Below are 16651 nucleotides of genomic sequence, written 5' to 3' on the forward strand. Positions count from 1 at the left end.
CCCTTGGGCTGAAAATGATTCCCAGTCACAGGGCAGGAGTGCCAGCTTGGCCCCGTGACCATGGGTGCCCGGGGCTGTGGGTGCCATGCAGTGTGCATGGTCCTGGCACTGAAATTTGTGGGTGCCCGGCCCCTTCATGGGGAATTTTGTGGGTGCTCGGACACCAAGGGCCCCAGGGAGTTGGTACCTATGTCACAGGATTAAAATATTGAACCCTGCAGTGTAGATTGCGAAACAAAAGAGACAGGAATAGCCTTGCAGCATCTTTGCCAGCAGATGGCGGACTATCCCTTGCAGAAGTCCATTGATGTTTGAGTTGTTTCTTTGCTGGCAGACCAACCTCACATGGGGGTGGGAATATGTTAATGTATGCTACCACAAGCTCATCCACGCTAAAGAGCAACAACACTGCATGCACTTACGGACCCAGAATCGCTTGTCTACTTGCAAGTAGTATATGAGGGTTCATAGGAGCCAACCCCTAGAACCAGTGGAGTCTTCAACACCTCCCAAAATATTTGAGTGACCCAGGCCACTCAAATTTATTGGAAATTCCCATTCAAATTGTGTGTGTGTGTGTGTCAGGGTTTACCTGGGCCCCTCCAATATTTTATTTAAATTGGCACCCCTGTTAAATGCTCACTGAGTGACCTTGGCCCAGCCTCTCAATGTAACCTACCTCACAGGGTTGGCGTGGGGTTGGTGTGAACCATGTACACCACCTTGGGTTGGCGTGAACCATGTACACCACCTTGCAGGAAAAGATGGGATATACGCGCAATAAAATAAATAAGGTGGGTGGGAATAGATACTGACACCCGCATCAATGAAAGCATGATAAGGTGGTGGTGGTGGGGTTTTGAGCTGCAGCCCACACATACACTGGCCTAGTCTCATGTGGTGGTCTAACCCCACCCCACCCCACGATTGCTGGCACCGGCTGAATCACGCTTGTCGCCATCCTCGACTCTTGAAACCCAAAATGCTCTTTTATGAAAAAAATAAGAATATAGGCAGACTTCGCGTTACCAGAGCAACCATCGCCACCACCGCTGCTCTGCCCTCTTCACTGCTGGCATGAAATTGATTAGGCAAGGCTGGTTCCAGGAGCTTCTGTTCACCTCCGCAGCATCCCCGGGGGTGCCTCAAAATGTTCAGGCTTCAGTGTGAATGGAGATCAAGCGGTTGGGGGCGGGCATTGCTTTATATGCCGTAGCCTTGCAGGGCGCTGGGGGGCCGTTAATTGGAAGGGCCCTGCTGGGTCTTCTGTTCCTGTTAAGAGCACATGTTGCAGGCCCGGGGACTGAGCCTACAGTGGAAATATCCCATGCAGAGGACCTGGACAAAAAAAACCTGTTCCACCTGTGGTGTAGTTGTTAAGGTAATGGTTCCTAAACCTTTTCGTGCTACCACTTTCTTGGTTCCATAAACTCATCCCCAGTGCCCCTTACCCTACCCCATAAAAAGTATTAATCAGAATACTGGTTTGCATGAACATAGGAAGCTGCCTTATACTGAGTCAGACTTTGGTCCATCTTGTTCAATGTTGTCTACACTGACTGGCAGCAGCTCTCCAGGCATTCTCCCAGCTCTATACAAATTTAATAAATAACAACAACAACAACAACAACAGACAGGAGTGTCTGGCGTGCTCTGGCCCATGGGGTCACGAAGAGTCGGACACGACTAAATGACTAAACAACAACAATAATAATACCTGGAGACACCACAAGGGATTGATCCTGAGACCTTCTGCATGCAAAGCAGATGCTGTACCACTGAGCTACACCCCTTCCTCTAAAGATAAAGTAAGATTCTAGTGAGTCCTTACAGTTCTGCATTAAAGGCCGGGTTAAATAAGAAGCTGCCATCTACTGTGTCTTCGGTATTGTTTACACTGACTGGCAGCAGGTTGTCTGGATTTGGGGCAGGGAACCTCTCCCAGACCTATATGGAGATGCTTCTGCATGCAGGACAGATACTCAGACACTGATCTATGGCCCTTCTAAGGAAGATAATAACAAAATAAAATTTGAAACAGTAACAATTTATTCACAACCTGATTACAATTATTTAGTTTAATTACTTAAACAAAACTGATGAACTTGATCCTTTTCCTTTAGGCTGTTAAAACATTATATATATATATATATATATATATATATATATATGCCTTGTGCCCATCTATATTTTGAAAAACAACAAAAACAAAAGAAAATTTCTGTATTTGCCTACATTGGTGCATCTTTATAAAAATCCAATCAGGCACTCTGCACATGTTGAGAATAAATTTAGCCCTCAGATTATTAAAAAAAAAACCCTAACTTTGTTCCACTGTTGTTTGGCTGTTCTGTTCATGCTCAGAATCCTTTAGATCCCTACAAAACAACCCCTTTAATTTTCTCCCTGTAGGCCTGTCTGCAGCCAGTCTGGGTGCAGTCAACCACCAAGTCAACTAGAGACGCCTCCTTATTAGGCAACCTTTATCTAGGTTATATAGATTCGCCTTCGAGGAGGGGAAAACACTCTGCACGCGCTCAGGGGCCTTGCGGTTTACTGTGTTTTGGAAACGCGAGGTGGCGTTTGCTAGCTTGGAAAAAATATGTGGGAGACGGGGAGCAGAGTAAAGCGAAGAGGCGATCTTTTAAAAGCCTGCTGGCGGCTGTTTGAGTCATTTCAGTCCCCCCCCTCCCCTTCGCACGCTCACTACCCCCGCCCTTTGCAAATTGTTGCAAGCTGCGCGCAACATTCAGAGCGCTGTCTCTCTCTGTCTCCAGACTCCCCAAAAGCAGATCCATTTTTCCCCTTCCTCTTCCTGCTTTCTCTTCACCCATGGACCTCTTTTTGCAGGAGAGCGACCAGGAGGGAAGCAGCGAGGCGCTCCTCTCCCCAAGCAGCGCGGGGAGACAACAATAGGAAATTGAAGAGGACGGGGAAGGCGGAGGGAAGCGAAATTGACTAGCAACGAGACTGTGCTGGTGGCGAAGAGAAAAATAATAATTCCTCCTTTGCTGGACGCAAAAAGCGGCTGCCGTGTATAAGAGAGTTTTATGGAGCCGCCGGCTGGGAATCGCCCTAGTTCCGCCCGGAGAAGGAGATCAGGAAGACGGGATTATTATGGGCTTGCCAAGAAGACGCTGAGCTACTCCCGGGTGGTGTTGGCAGGGGTTGGAGCATCGCCAGGCTCGCTGGAGACCTGCTGCCGCGGCCGCCTTTCTTAACTGGGCTAAGCCAGGCAGCAAGGACTCTTGACAAGGCGTAAAAGAGAGAGAGCCCTTTCCTGAGCTGGATTTATAACCGCATGGCAAGCGACCAGTGAGTGACCCGGCGATCAGGGCAAGCGACCCTGAGTGGATTCCTCTCCTGCGCCTTTTCTCCTCAAACAGCCTTTGGGAACGATGAGCGGGAGATGATGATGTTGGATAGCCAGGTAAAGGACGCGCGCTTTTGCAAAGGCTAGAAAATAATCGTGATGGTAGAGGTGGAAGGGGGCCCGAAGGGGGCATCTAGTCCAACCCCCTGGTAATGCTTTGCAGCGCAAGCGAAAGAGCAGCCACCCCCCACAAATGGGGGGGAATAATAGGCAGGTCTTCGCCCCCGAGAGTTTGCGATCTGGGGTTTGCCAGCAGGTGGAAAACGGACAGGTGGCTTATTTAGTCAGAACTGCTTCTTGTTGTTGTTGAAAGGAAACTGCCTTATATAGCTTAGTACTGTCTACACTGACTGGCAGCAGATCTCCAAGGGGTCTCTACCTGGAGGGGCTGGGGATTGAGCTCTACCTCTCTGCTATGACTTTCCTCCCTAAAAATGAATTAAGAAACTATTAAGAATGGCTCAGAATTAAAGGCTGAGATAAATAGGAATTTAGCAAGGTGTCTTATACTAAATCAGCACAATCTATGCTGTCTGACACCAGCTCTCTGTGATTTCAGGCAGCAGTTATCACCCAGCCTTACCTGGAGACAACAGGGATTGAACCCAGAGCCTTCTGCATGCAGATCAAGTGTTCTACCACTAAGCTTTGGCATTCCCCCCTAAAAAAGGAAGTAAGATTCCAGTCCTCATGATTCTGAATTTAAGGAAGGGCTGGGGAGCTGACTTCTGTTGAAGTCAGTCCATTGGCCCCTCTTGCTAAGTACTGCGTACACCGACTGGCAGCTGCTCTCCAGGGTTTCAGACAGGGACTCTCCCCCAGCCCTACCTGTAGATGTCACTGTGGATTGAACCTGGGCCCCTCTGCCACTGAACTATGGCCCTTCCCCAGCTTATGCTGTGTGTGGCATCTGACAACATAACATAAATGAAAATGCTTTGGTCTCTGCCCCACAGTGCTTCAGTCTACAGTCGGCCAGGATATACAGAAGCTGATTGAATCCTTTTATGAGGAAGACCTTATCAGTCACCTCCCTGCCTTATGTTTGAGCTTCTTGGAAAGGGAGGAGCTAAGATGGACCTTTGGCCTGATCCAGCACAAAAGCCCTTGTATTCTTACAGTACGATTAGAGAGGAGGAAGACAGGTTGACTGGTGGCTGTATGAGCTATGACAGCAAAATAGAACCTCCATTTTCAGGAGCAGTTTGCCTTTCAGTACAAACCAAGGGTTAGGTGATCATGAAAGGCTATTCCTCCAAGTCCTTGGTCTTGAGCTCTGTGATGCTTCTGACTAGCTGGTCTCAGAGGGTTCCCCCCCCCCACTCTAATCCAGGAAGGCAATTCTCGAGTTGACTGTGGGTTGGGGGGGAGTGGAGACCAGATGAAACTAAAAAAAGATGTACATGAACAATTGCAATTTCAGGACATTCTGGAAACGAATATATATACACAAGGGCTTCCACTTTGGAAGTGGTGAAGATCACATGAATTAGAAGGGGAGGCTATCTCAGAGGATGTGTTGAGTGCTTCCCACTAACACAGCCTTTGCCAACCCTCCAGAAGTTTAGAACTGGAATTCTAAGCAGCCCTAGCCAGCACGCTGGTAGTTGTGGTGCAAAACTTCTAGAGGGTGCCTGGTTGGCAAAGAAGGTGGCATCCCTTCCCCCAAGTGTTCTTAGGATTTAAAGCACATTACTTCCTCTCAATAATCCTGGGAACTGTAGTTCTTTAAGGCTGCTGGGAATTGTACCACTGTGAGGGGGCAAAAGCTACAGTTCCCAGGATTCTTGGTGTGTGTGTGTGTGATGTGTTTTAAAACATATTATGTTTGTTGCAACCTGCTTTTCAACAGGCCACACCAGTGGTTGAGTAGCTTCCTTGCATGTAGATTAAATCCTTGGCATCTCCAGGTAAGGCTGTGAGAGATCCCAACCTGAATCCCTGAGTCAGTGTAGATAGTACTGAGCTAGATGGACCTGTGGTCTGACTCAGTAGAAGGCATATTCTTCTGTTCCTAGGAACCAGCTCCAGGACTCGTGGATTAATAATGCTGATGATATAATTATGGAATGCCTCTGAGCATGTGCCGTAGGCCTTCCCACACCAGATGTACTCATCTAAATTTGGGACTGGGCTTCCAGCCAGCTCTGAAGCCCTGGCACTTCTAGCTCTCCCCCACCCCTTCCAGTTAGCCCACAAAAAAACATTTTGCGTAATGGGGTTGATGCTTTTGTGGGTTTGCCAAATTATCACCTTCACCTCTGCCGAGAGGACGTGCTCTTAGCTGTATTACGCCATCCCTGCTTTGCTAGGGGGTGAGGGAATTCAACCTCAAGAATTTCATTTAATTCCCACCATGAGAGGGAACCAGGAGTTGCCTAGAAAGAAAAAGGTTACTTTCAGGAAACCTGTCTAACATAGTTTGAGATCCCTGTCATCCCTTCTCATGAATCCTTGCAGTGTTTGGAGGATGCTGGAGAAGTCACTTTTGTGGAGTGGGAAATTTGTGTCCCACCATGATCCTCAGCGACATAGGAAAAGAATATTCACTAATTTGGCCAGTTCAGGAGTATCCCAGAGCCTGAGATTTGAAATCTGAGATCTGGGGCGGCCCCGATGATGTCACGGGGGGAGGCCTCCTAGTGATGTCACAGGGGTGGGCTTTGGAGATGGAGGTTAATTGGGAGAGGAGAGCAGAGGAGAGCCACCCCAGTGTGTCCCTTCTATAATTTGCAGTCAGCTCCTGCTGGGCTGAAGCTTGCAAGTTGTATGCACTGTCGTCATCATCATTTTTATTGTCATTATTACTATTATTAAAGGCCACCTCGCATACCTGGAGATTCATGCCAATCAGTTGCTGCCTGGAGACGGCCAGGCAAACTGGGAGACTTTGCGTCAGACCTGGAGGTCTGACAACCCTAGTAGGAAAGGATATTAACTTGTCTCCTACAGTTGGTCTGAGCAACCAGTGTTTCAGGAGCAGTAATGGTTTGTGCCTGTTTGGCCTGGTGGGGCAGAAGGCAGTGAGCCCAAGAAGTAGATGGGGCCAGTAATGAGTGGAGAAAGGGCCAATGGCAAGTGGAGGCAGAGCCAACTAATTATTTGTTTTGTTCCTATCCTCCTCACTAATGAGTTCTGCAAAAGCAACTAAGGAAGAGGAGGAGGAGGAAGCTGGCAGTCTGTGCCACTTGCTGGACTGGTTGTAAGAAAGCAAGCCCATGCCAGGAGGGCGCTCAGTCGGGTACACTTACCCTGGACCTCAGAGGACTAAGCTGGCTGGGGGCCCCACCAGGGACCGGCCAATTTTTTGCTTGAGTTTATAACTTTATTCTAACAAGACTCCCACCTTGGGCCTCAGACAAGCTTTGCACAAGGCTGAGAGAGGATGTTTGGCTGAGGGCAGACTGAAGTTCATAGGGTAGTGCCCATTTCATCCCTAATAGACCAGCCTCCACTGTTTGGCACAGCACCGGTACTGGAAATTCTCTCCCTCTTGCATATGTGTGTTACTCAATGCTCGCTCTGCACAACCCAGGTGCCCCTCTGTTCAATTCCAGGACAATGTCATAGCTGGAGGACAAGCCTCTTTGGGATTTTTAACTCTCGTTTTAAGCCTTACGTGACTTAAGTAGCCAAAGGATCCAACACATTTTCCCAGCTGGCTGCTGGAAAACCCCCAATAAGAGCATGAAAGCAATATTCCGACTCAGATATCTGTCCCCCCAATGGTGCCATCAGGGAAGGATTTTGGGGTCCAGGGTCCAGAACTCCACTTGGCAAGGGAGATTCCACTTGGCGAAGGGCTGGTTTTTTCATATTTTGAAGCACAGAATACACATTACCATCTAAATAGCACCCCCTTCCATAATACCATTAAGTCCAGAATTGAACACAACAAGAAGACGGCCACCAACTTGGATAGCTTTAAAATAGGATTAGACAAATTTGCAGAGGATAAGGCTAGCAATGGTGACTAATGCCAGTTGCTATGTTCTACCTCCTCTTTTGAAGGCAGTAATACTTTGAATTGCCAGTTTCTGGAAACCGCAGGAGGGGAAGAGTTGCTGTTGCGTCCCTGTTCTGCTTGTGGCCTTCCTTTTGGGGCGTCTGGTTGGCCACTGTGAGAACGTGATGCTGGACTAGATCCTTCTTATGTACAAAACTATACCACAGGTGCCCAGTATTTGGTATGTTGGAGAGAGACTGCAGCTGTACCTGGAGGTTCCATTTAGCCATCAATTCTATTTCAGGAGAGTGGGGGTGCCATACTTGCTTTGATTTAAAGCCATACCGTGGAAATGAATTGGAAATGTTATATATTTCCCCCCTTCCTTTTACCTTCCTTTATGGGTATCTCCTCTGTCTAAGAAGAGTATATTTAAAATAACCTTGGCAGGCTTATCAAGAAATATATCTCTTTCACATCCTGCCTCTTATGAAAACATCTGGCAGTGGGCATGAGAGTCTTTCTTTTTCTCTGGTGTTTGGTCTAACGAAGTGTTTGTTACAAAACCTTCACTTTATAGAAGCACCAGAGTCTAGCCACAAGTTATCAACAGCCCTTATTCTGAAGGAAAGTGCCTGCTTGCCTTCAATGCAGATATGGTTGCCACAGGTGGGTCCAGACATTTAACTGTTGAACTGCTTCTGTGCTGCAGAAGCAGATGGTGTTCTGATTTATATCATCTGCTGTTGTACAGTAATGCGGTTGTGTAGGTGGTTGTATGTGTGAAGAATCAGTTTCATTCTTTGTGTTTAAGTCTTGTGGTTTGACTACAAGTCATGAGATCTAAATGCACTTGATTTTATGGAAGTATGGAGTGTTCAAGAAGGCTGGGGTTATGTCAGGTTTAAGGGACTGTGTGTAATGCAGAAGTGGAAGAAAGTCTTGACAGCAAACACAGAGACACAAGTCTCAGAATGTGGTGCAGCATTGGCATTCAGAGAACCTCAGCTTTCACTTGCAGGGAATCAAGTTTCTAGTTCTCATTTTATTTAGGATTCTGCCTTCTACTGAATCAGACCATTGGTGCACGTAGCTCAGTATTTTCTACTATGACTCCATGCTTTTCATACCTGGAGATGCCCTTGGGGGTTTAACCTCGGACCCTCTGCATGCACATCACTTCCCCAAATTAATTTATCTGTCAATTATAGTTCCCAACCCCCCTCCCTTTCTCAGCTTTCTCTTTTAGGTCTGTAAAAGTGGTCCTAGAATATTTTAAAGTAATCAGATATCCATTTATGTCCATGTTTTTTTGAAAAATAGCTTTAATAGCTGTTAAAAGCAGCCATATTCTACCTTTCCTCCAAGGAGTTCATGGCATACAGGCTTCTTTCTTTCCCCCCGCACAACAACCCTGTAAGGTAGGTTAGGCCTGGAGAGAGTGACTGGCTTAAGGCCACCCAGTGAGCTTCGTGGATGAGAAGGGATTTGAACCCCACCCTTCCAGGTTCTTCACCTCTGCTAAGAAATGCTTGTGCTAGTAGTAGTAGTAATAATAATTATTATTATTATTTATACCACGCCCATCCGGCTGGGTTTCCTCAGCCACTCTGGTCTGCTCCCAACAGATTAAAAACAGAATAAAACATCAAACATTAAAAACTTCCCTAAACAGGGCTGCCTTCAGATGTCTTCTAAAAGTTAAATAGTTATTTATTTCCTTGATATCTGATGGGAGGGCATTCCACAGGATGGGCACCACTACCAAGAAGGCCCTCTTCTTGGATCCCTGTAACCTCACATCTCACAGTGAGGGAACCACCAGAAGGCCCTCAGAGCTGGACCTCAGTGTCCAGGCTGAACGATGGGGGTGAAGACGCTCCTTCAGGTATACTGGGGCAAGGCTGTTTAGGGCTTTCAAGGTCAGCACCAACACTTTGAATTGTCCTCGGAAACGTACTGCGAGCCAATGTAGGTCTTTCAGGACCGGTGTTATATGGTCTCGGCGACCACTCCCAGTCACCAGTCTAGCTGCTGCATTCTGGATTAGTTGTACAGTGGTACCTCAGGTTAAGTACTTGATTCGTTCCGGAACTCCGTTCTTAACCTGAAACTGTTCTTAACCTGAAGCACCACTTTAGCTAATGGGGCCTCCTGCTGTTGCTGTGCCGCTGGAGAACGATTTCTGTTCTCATCCTGAAGCAAAGTTCTTAACCTGAGGTAATATTTCTGGGTTAGCGGAGTCTGTAACCTGAAGCGTGTGTAACCTGAAGCCTATGTAACCCGAGGTACCACTGTAGTTTCTGGGTCACCTTCAAAGGTAGTTAGGGCTATGTCTGCTTAATTTTTTATTACGCATACAAGCCTTAAATAAAGAAAATCATCCACTTTGACCTTTTGCCAGCTCTGACCAGCACCACCCTCCCTGATCAAGGATTACGTCCCAATCAGCAATGAAATATGAGTTTGATTAAATGATTTTTTTCTCCTTAGGGCAGGCTGCACCTGCCAAAATCCAGTCATGCAACAAGTGTGCAAAAGAGACCTTCCTCTCTGGCCATGCATAGTATGTATGTGTGCACTTTGTGTTGAATGCTTTGGACAATCTGTTCCCTTTGAGAGAAAGAGCTGGAGATTCTCTTGGAACAACTCCCAGGAATTATTCTGAGCCAGGGGTGGAAAACTTTTGTAGGTTTATGGATGTTGCTGGACTCCAGCTCCCATCAGCCCCAGCCAGCATGGTCAACAGCCAGGGATGATGGGAGTTGGAGTCTAAAGATCACTAGAAGAACACAAGTTTCCCAGCCCTGATCTGCGAAACAGCCTACAAGAGATGGAGGAATGCCTCTTATTTAAAAGAGGCCTTCCCTCATAGGAGAGAGAGGGGACAATGCCTCTCCTTAGATTAGAGCTGGGGAATCTGTGCCCCTCTGTATAGTGTGGGACTCCAACTCCCATCAGTACCCATCAGCATGGCCAACAGTCAGGGGACAATAGGAGTTGCAGTTCAGCAACATCTGGAGGCCTCCTCTAAGTCAGTGGTCTTCCACTATAGATCTCCAGCTGTTGTTGAACTGAAACCCGCATCACCCCTGGCTGTTGGCTAAACTGGGTCTGGAGGATGAGATTTGTAATTCAACAACAGAGGGGGAAGAACACTGCTCCAAGCAGAGGTCCTTGCTGCATTTCTGCCAGCCAGAAGGGGGAGCCTTCTGCTTTGTTTATATTAGGTTGTCCCTCCCTTCTCTTCTCACCAGGTTAAAGCAGTGAAGAGTCTTACGCCACTTCAGTAACTAACACATTGACTGTGTGGTGTAAGCTGTTTTGTGTTACAATGATTTTGTATTCTTGTGTTCCCTCTCAAAACACTTCAGAATTCCAGGCAAGACTAGGCCTCTCACAGCTTACAGCTGAAGCCAAAGCAGAATTTCCCACCTAGACATTTTCAATTTGGCAAAATGTCACTGTTCTGACATGGGCTGGCCTTGGTTTTTGACATGGGCTGGCCTTGGTTGCTTTATGTTGCCTAATTCTCCTCTCAAGCAAGGCTTCACACCCTGTGTTTCCACAAGAGTGGGGACGAGTTATTAAGGGAGGGGGGGAGAAATTGAATTCAGTCCTCATTTAAAGGCAGTGCAACCTGATTTGTGCTTTCTGAATTGACACGAGAACCAAAACTCAGCCATCTTTCGAAATTCACACATATATGAATTTTACAATGCCAGTCTCCAACCAAAGAGTGTTTACAAAAATGCATATATGGAGGAGAAGTGACCATAAAAATGAATCTTTTAATGAAAATTGCATACGAATGTGCATTCTGTATGGGGAAATGGCTGCAAAAAAGTGTTATTGAGTCAAAGCTAAATCCAAATATAGATCTCTCTCTGTCTCTCTGTCTCTCTGTCTCTCTCTCTCTCTCTCTCTCTCTCTCTCTCTGTGTGTGTGTGTGTGTGTGTGTGTGTATGTGTTAGGAGAAATTTGCACTAAAATGCTAATAAATTTCATGAGGATTTGGCCCTTTAAGCACCACGTCTACCTCTAGTTGAGTGTTATAACTTCTGCTTGGTGTGCAGAACATTCCCTGTTCAACTTCCAGCATCTCCAGATCAGGTGGGCTTCTGCCTGAATGCCTGTCTGCTGGCAGTCTGTGTAGATGACACTGAGCTAGATGGACCAATACGCTGACTCAGCAGAAGACAAGTTTCAGTGGGACTGTTTAAATTAGCCTTCATTGTATAGTAGTTGTAAACTGCTCTGGGTGTTGTTTTTTAATGAATAGTGGAATATAAATATTTCAGAATCATGAGGACTGGAATCTTGGATTTTAGCTGTTTTACCTTTGGATCAGAGGTTCAGTGCCCAGGGAGGAGAGACTCCTTCCTGAAACCCTGGGGAGTTGCTGCCAGTCAGTGTAGACAATACTGAGCTAGGTGGACCAATGTTCTGATAAAGCGGATTCCTGTGTAGTCATGACTTTAGCCCTGTTGATTTAAATGAGAATTCAGTGCAACTGATTTTGCCTGCAATAATAAAGCAGGGATAGGCAACGTGGTGCTCTCTAGATGTTGTTGGGACTACAACTCCCGTCAGCCTCAGCAAGCACGATCAGTTGTTAGTGATGATAGAAGTAGTAGCCAAACAACTTCTGGAGGGCACCACGTTGGCCATCCCTGCACTAAAGCAACTCCACACGTGACATCATGTGCAGTCAAACGTCTTCACTGAGCTTTTGTTTTCTCTATTGAATCTTCTCCACATCCATTTTCTTTTGTCCTTCCTGCCTCGTGCACCGTTTGGCCAGCGGTCAAAGAAAATGTTTGTGCATGTGGGCTTGACGTCAAGGGTGACGGGCTGCATCCAGGATAAATTTCTTTTTTTCCAAAGGTTGCCAGGGGTGGGGGTGGGGTAAAAACACTTAACAGCAAAATAATACCAGCACCCTCTCTGCTGGATAATTTGATAAATGGGTTGACCTTCTAGACAGGACTGAGCTCACAAAAATGGACAATACTTTTTTCTTTTTAAGTTTCTTGTGATTTGTGCCTAGGAGGAGCTGGTTATCTTTCTGCCTGCATCTCAAGTCCCTCTTGGAACTGGGCCTCACCTGTTCCGCAGGATGTCTGGGGCTTATTTTCGTTCTCTCAGTGGGAATGTCTGGACATCTTCATCTCAATTCTGTCAGTGCTGGAGACAGGAAATGGACATGATGAAGGTTGCCGTCTGACACCAAAGCATCAAACTCTGCTGCCAGGCCTCATGAATTTGTTGAAGGATTAAATGGCAATGCTAAGCTGTGGTTTATTAAACCCCAAAGCAAACTTAATTCATGTTCTGTTCATGTGGCAGTTATGGGAGTTACTCTCAGGCATAGTTCAGATATTCTGGGGCCACATTCACGCCACATGTTTATGGTGCTACAACGGCACTTAAAAAAGTAATGGCTTCCCTAAAGAATTCTGGGAACTTTAGTTTGTTTAGGGTGCTGAGCATTGGTAGGAGACTCCCCTATTCCCCCTTCTATTGCTATAATTCCCAGAGTTCCCAGGGAACAGGGATTGACTGTTAAATCACTCTGGAAATTATAGCAATAGGAGGGGAATAGCGGAGTCTTCTACCAACTCTCAGCACCCTTAACAAACTATAGCTGCCATAATTAATTTGGGGAAGCTGAGACTGCTTAAAGTGGTATCATAGCATTTTAGATGTATGTTGTGAATGTGGCCTGAGCTAGTTTATTCCAAGTACTGCTACCATCTAGCATTAATCCATCTAACTTTCCATTGAAATTAGTGGGTTTAAGTTACGTATGTTTGTTAATTTCAATGAGTCTACTACCATTGGAGGACTAGCATTGGATATAGATCATAGTCTTCTCACTGACATATAAATTGTGTTCACATTCCCACTGACTCACCATGCTTCCAGTCCTGGGTTATTAATCAGTGTTCCCATGATGTTATCCAAACTGCATATGTATCCTGTACTTTGTTATAAAATACAACTGTGTGTTGCATTGTTTTCTCAAGCCAGCTTCACGCTTACTGCAGTCTTCAAGCCGTTCCTAATTCATCTTCAGTCAAGGTATGAACACCTTTGCAGACGGTCAAGATACGCACAGCCGTCAAAGACCCCTGGTGTGTAGACAAATGGGGAAAATCTGACTCTAATGAAGACATGCTGATATGAACAGCTTGGGGGGGGGGAGAAATTCGGGGGGACGGACGGACCTAACCCTGAATCAATTTCACTATGCTCTAATGACGTAATGTGAACATGCCCCTAGTTTTCTGAGGGCTGTTCGATCACTGCAGTCATCTCCAGTAGCCAAAAGTGGTTGAACATGGGTTGTTGTACAGCTTTGTAGGCATATGGAACACTGTCTTATACAGAGCCAGCCCATTGGTTCATCTAGCTCTTATACTGTCAACATGGACTGGCAGTGGCTTTCAGGATTTCAGGCATGGTTCGCTCTTGGCCCTATCTGAAGATTGAACCTGTGACTATCTGCATAGCCCTTCGTCCCTCATTTGTTCCTTGGGAGAAGCCCTTTACTCTCCCAGTGTTGTGATGAGTGATCCAGGCCTGAACTATTTCCTTTGCAAATAGCAAGTGGCAATAACTTGAGAATGGCTCTTGAGGGATTGGGTTGGAAAACGCCTTTCCCACCAAGGAGGACATTTCCCAATAGCTGTGACGCATTTGGCCCATGGGTCATCTCTGGAGACCTGACCCTGAAGTGCCACTGAGTTTTCAGGGAGTAGGATCTTGGCTTTCTTCTCAATCTTTCTCTTTCCCTTTGGAGGAAAAGAGAGAGGCCATTTTGCTGTCAACACCGGATGGGAATCTTGAAGATGATTTATTTGTGCAAACTCCTCAATGTATAGTAATGTCCCTTGCAGATGTTTTGGACTATGATTCTTCTAATCCCTTACCATTTACCTTGATGGCTGGGGCTGATGGGAATTGGAGTACAAAACATCAGGATATTTGGGTGCTTGTATAAGCAAAGAGAGAGAAGTCTCTGCTCAAAGGCGCTTGCAATCTAAACTCTGAACGTAACAACAAACTAAGGCTGGAGTAGCCGAGAGAGCTCAGCTTATCAGCTGGTTATCTTTTTGGCCCTGGGGGAACATTTGGACTTTAATTATGCCTCTTGCTTGCCTAGGTGAAGGATCAAGAGGAGTGTGTAAGTATGTATAGCCTGCCATACAAATTAAATTCATGGCTCTCTCCCTTGTTTGCCTCTGGCTCTGCCTACCACTGGCTGGTGGCCCTCCAGATGTTGCTGGACTACAACTCTCATCATCCCTGACCCTTGGCCATGTTTGCTGGGGCTGGTGTGAGCTGTAGTTGAGCAACCTCTGGAGACCCATAGGTTACTCATGTCTGGTTTAGGCATTGTTCTCACAAGCTCATGTACCAGTGGTGCGGGAATAGCTGTTGCATTCTGGGCCTCGCCTTCGGTTTATATTTTTTTAAAATAATAATAATTCAGATTCCACCCTTTTCATCTATGTCCTGTGTATATTATCTGTAAAGATATGCCATGGGGCCATATCCCACATTGCCCTGGGGCTGTGGTCACAGCACTAGTAATGGCAGGGTGTTCTGTTTGAAAAGGGGCTCTGGCATCGCCTCCAGGGGCCTATTTTTGCAGGGCAGAGGCTGGAATTCTGAGCAGGCCTCAAAGCCTGTCCTAGTTGCCATGGCAATATGGTGGGGTTTTTTAATAAGTTTGGCAGATGCATTCCGCCTTTTTCACAGCACTGACATGACAAACCTGGCAGAAGGACCTGGGGGCTTTGGGTATTGCAATCTGAGCTCCCGTTTGCCCCCTTGAATGAGGCCTGAATGTGCTCACAAAAGCTGCCTCACCATTGCATGGTTGGTTGGCTGGGGGTTCAACATGACGTTGCCCCTTTGTCTCCAAAATGGAAGCACAAACACTTGATTGGTGCTAAACCATGAAGCAGTGTTGTTTACCCATTGAGCATGTGGAATTTCTCCCAATTAATTAATAACAGTTGCCCACCCAAGACAGTTTCTTGGTTTCAAAGAATTTAATGTAGTATACTCAGTGGTAATAGCATTTGCTTTGCCACAATAACAGCCATACTTCCAACATCTCCAGACCACGTTAGGACTGTCCCCTGCCTGAATGCAGGTAGGCCCTCCTTTTTCTCACAAGTGAATGAGGCAATAACAATGCTTTCAAGTTTATGAGACACTAGCATAGAGGAATGTAGGAAGCCGCTAACAAACCGCAATTCCCAATATTATTTGGGCTAGGGATGTGCTTTAAATGTGCAATGTGTGCACAGCCTTGGATTCGTCTTGAGGGGCTGTTGTCGATCACTATACCTCTGGGATTTAGACTCTTTAAAAACCAGCTATCTTTTCTCCCCAGCGACAACGAGGCCTGGAATATCTCCTGCCCTTTTCCATCTCTGAGCAGCTGAATTTCCTCTCTCCATAGTTCTGAGCCTCTAGCACCTTGAGTTTTACTCCAGGAATCCGGGCAGAGCTCCAGAAAGGGGCCCAGTCTCAGGCAAAGCGTAGTTGATGCCGACCCATTAACAGGGAGGTCAATCGAGGGCCTTTCCATGGCCTGGCATGGGTCCATCAAAGCAACAGAAAGCTCTCTGGGGATCCTGACCCACTTTCATCCTGAACACCCACCCCTCACTTTCCTTCCTTGTAAGTGAAGTGGTGTGTAGAAATCCAGGCCAGCCCGGGGACAGGGAAAGGGATGTATATACCCTTGAAATGAACTTCCCTCTGCTTTCATTTCCCTCCCTGTGGGACAGCCAACTTGAGTTGGGATTGGAAGGAGGCCTTATGGAAGCAGTGGGGAGAGAAGCTGCCTTCCTCAGAGTTGAGGAAATGGAGGTTGAGTGGTTTCCTTATATAGCTATTTGCAACAATCCCCCTCTCCGCCAGGTAGCAGATAATACACCACAGATACCACTTTAAACAGCCATGGCTCCTATTCCCCTCACAGAGCTGTGATTCTCAAGAGTTCCCTTGGAAGAGGAATTGATTGTTAAACCGTTTTGGAATTGTAGTTCTGGGAGGGGAATAGGGGAGTCTCCCAACCACTCTCAGCACCCATAGATATATTACGTACAGCTTACAGAATTATTTGGTGTTATCGCAGTGGTTTAATGCATGGTTTGAATGTGGCCATTCTCCAGCCACACACACATCCATACGTTCACACACATCTCTGTCCCTCTTTGAATATTAACAACATAAGAAGAGCCTTGCTGGATGAGGCCAGTGGCCCGTCTAGTCCAGCAAGCAGGACCTGAGCCTGACAGCAACTCTCG

At 46.5% G+C, this 16651-nt stretch overlaps 1 protein-coding gene across 1 annotated transcript in view; it reads left to right on the top strand.

Annotated features, from left to right (window-relative positions):
- Nucleotides 1-2726: 2726 nt before the first annotated feature.
- RALGDS (ral guanine nucleotide dissociation stimulator) overlaps nucleotides 2727-16651 on the top strand; it is a 91296-nt gene continuing 77371 nt past the window's right edge. The window contains exon 1 of the mRNA XM_079961271.1: nucleotides 2727-3430. Within this exon, the coding sequence (XP_079817397.1) occupies nucleotides 3410-3430 (21 nt within the window). The 5' untranslated portion in view covers nucleotides 2727-3409. The remainder of the gene's footprint in view (nucleotides 3431-16651) is intronic.

The sequence above is a fragment of the Podarcis cretensis genome (genome assembly GCF_951804945.1).
Source record: "Podarcis cretensis genome assembly, chromosome: Z".
NCBI lineage: Eukaryota > Metazoa > Chordata > Lepidosauria > Squamata > Lacertidae > Podarcis > Podarcis cretensis.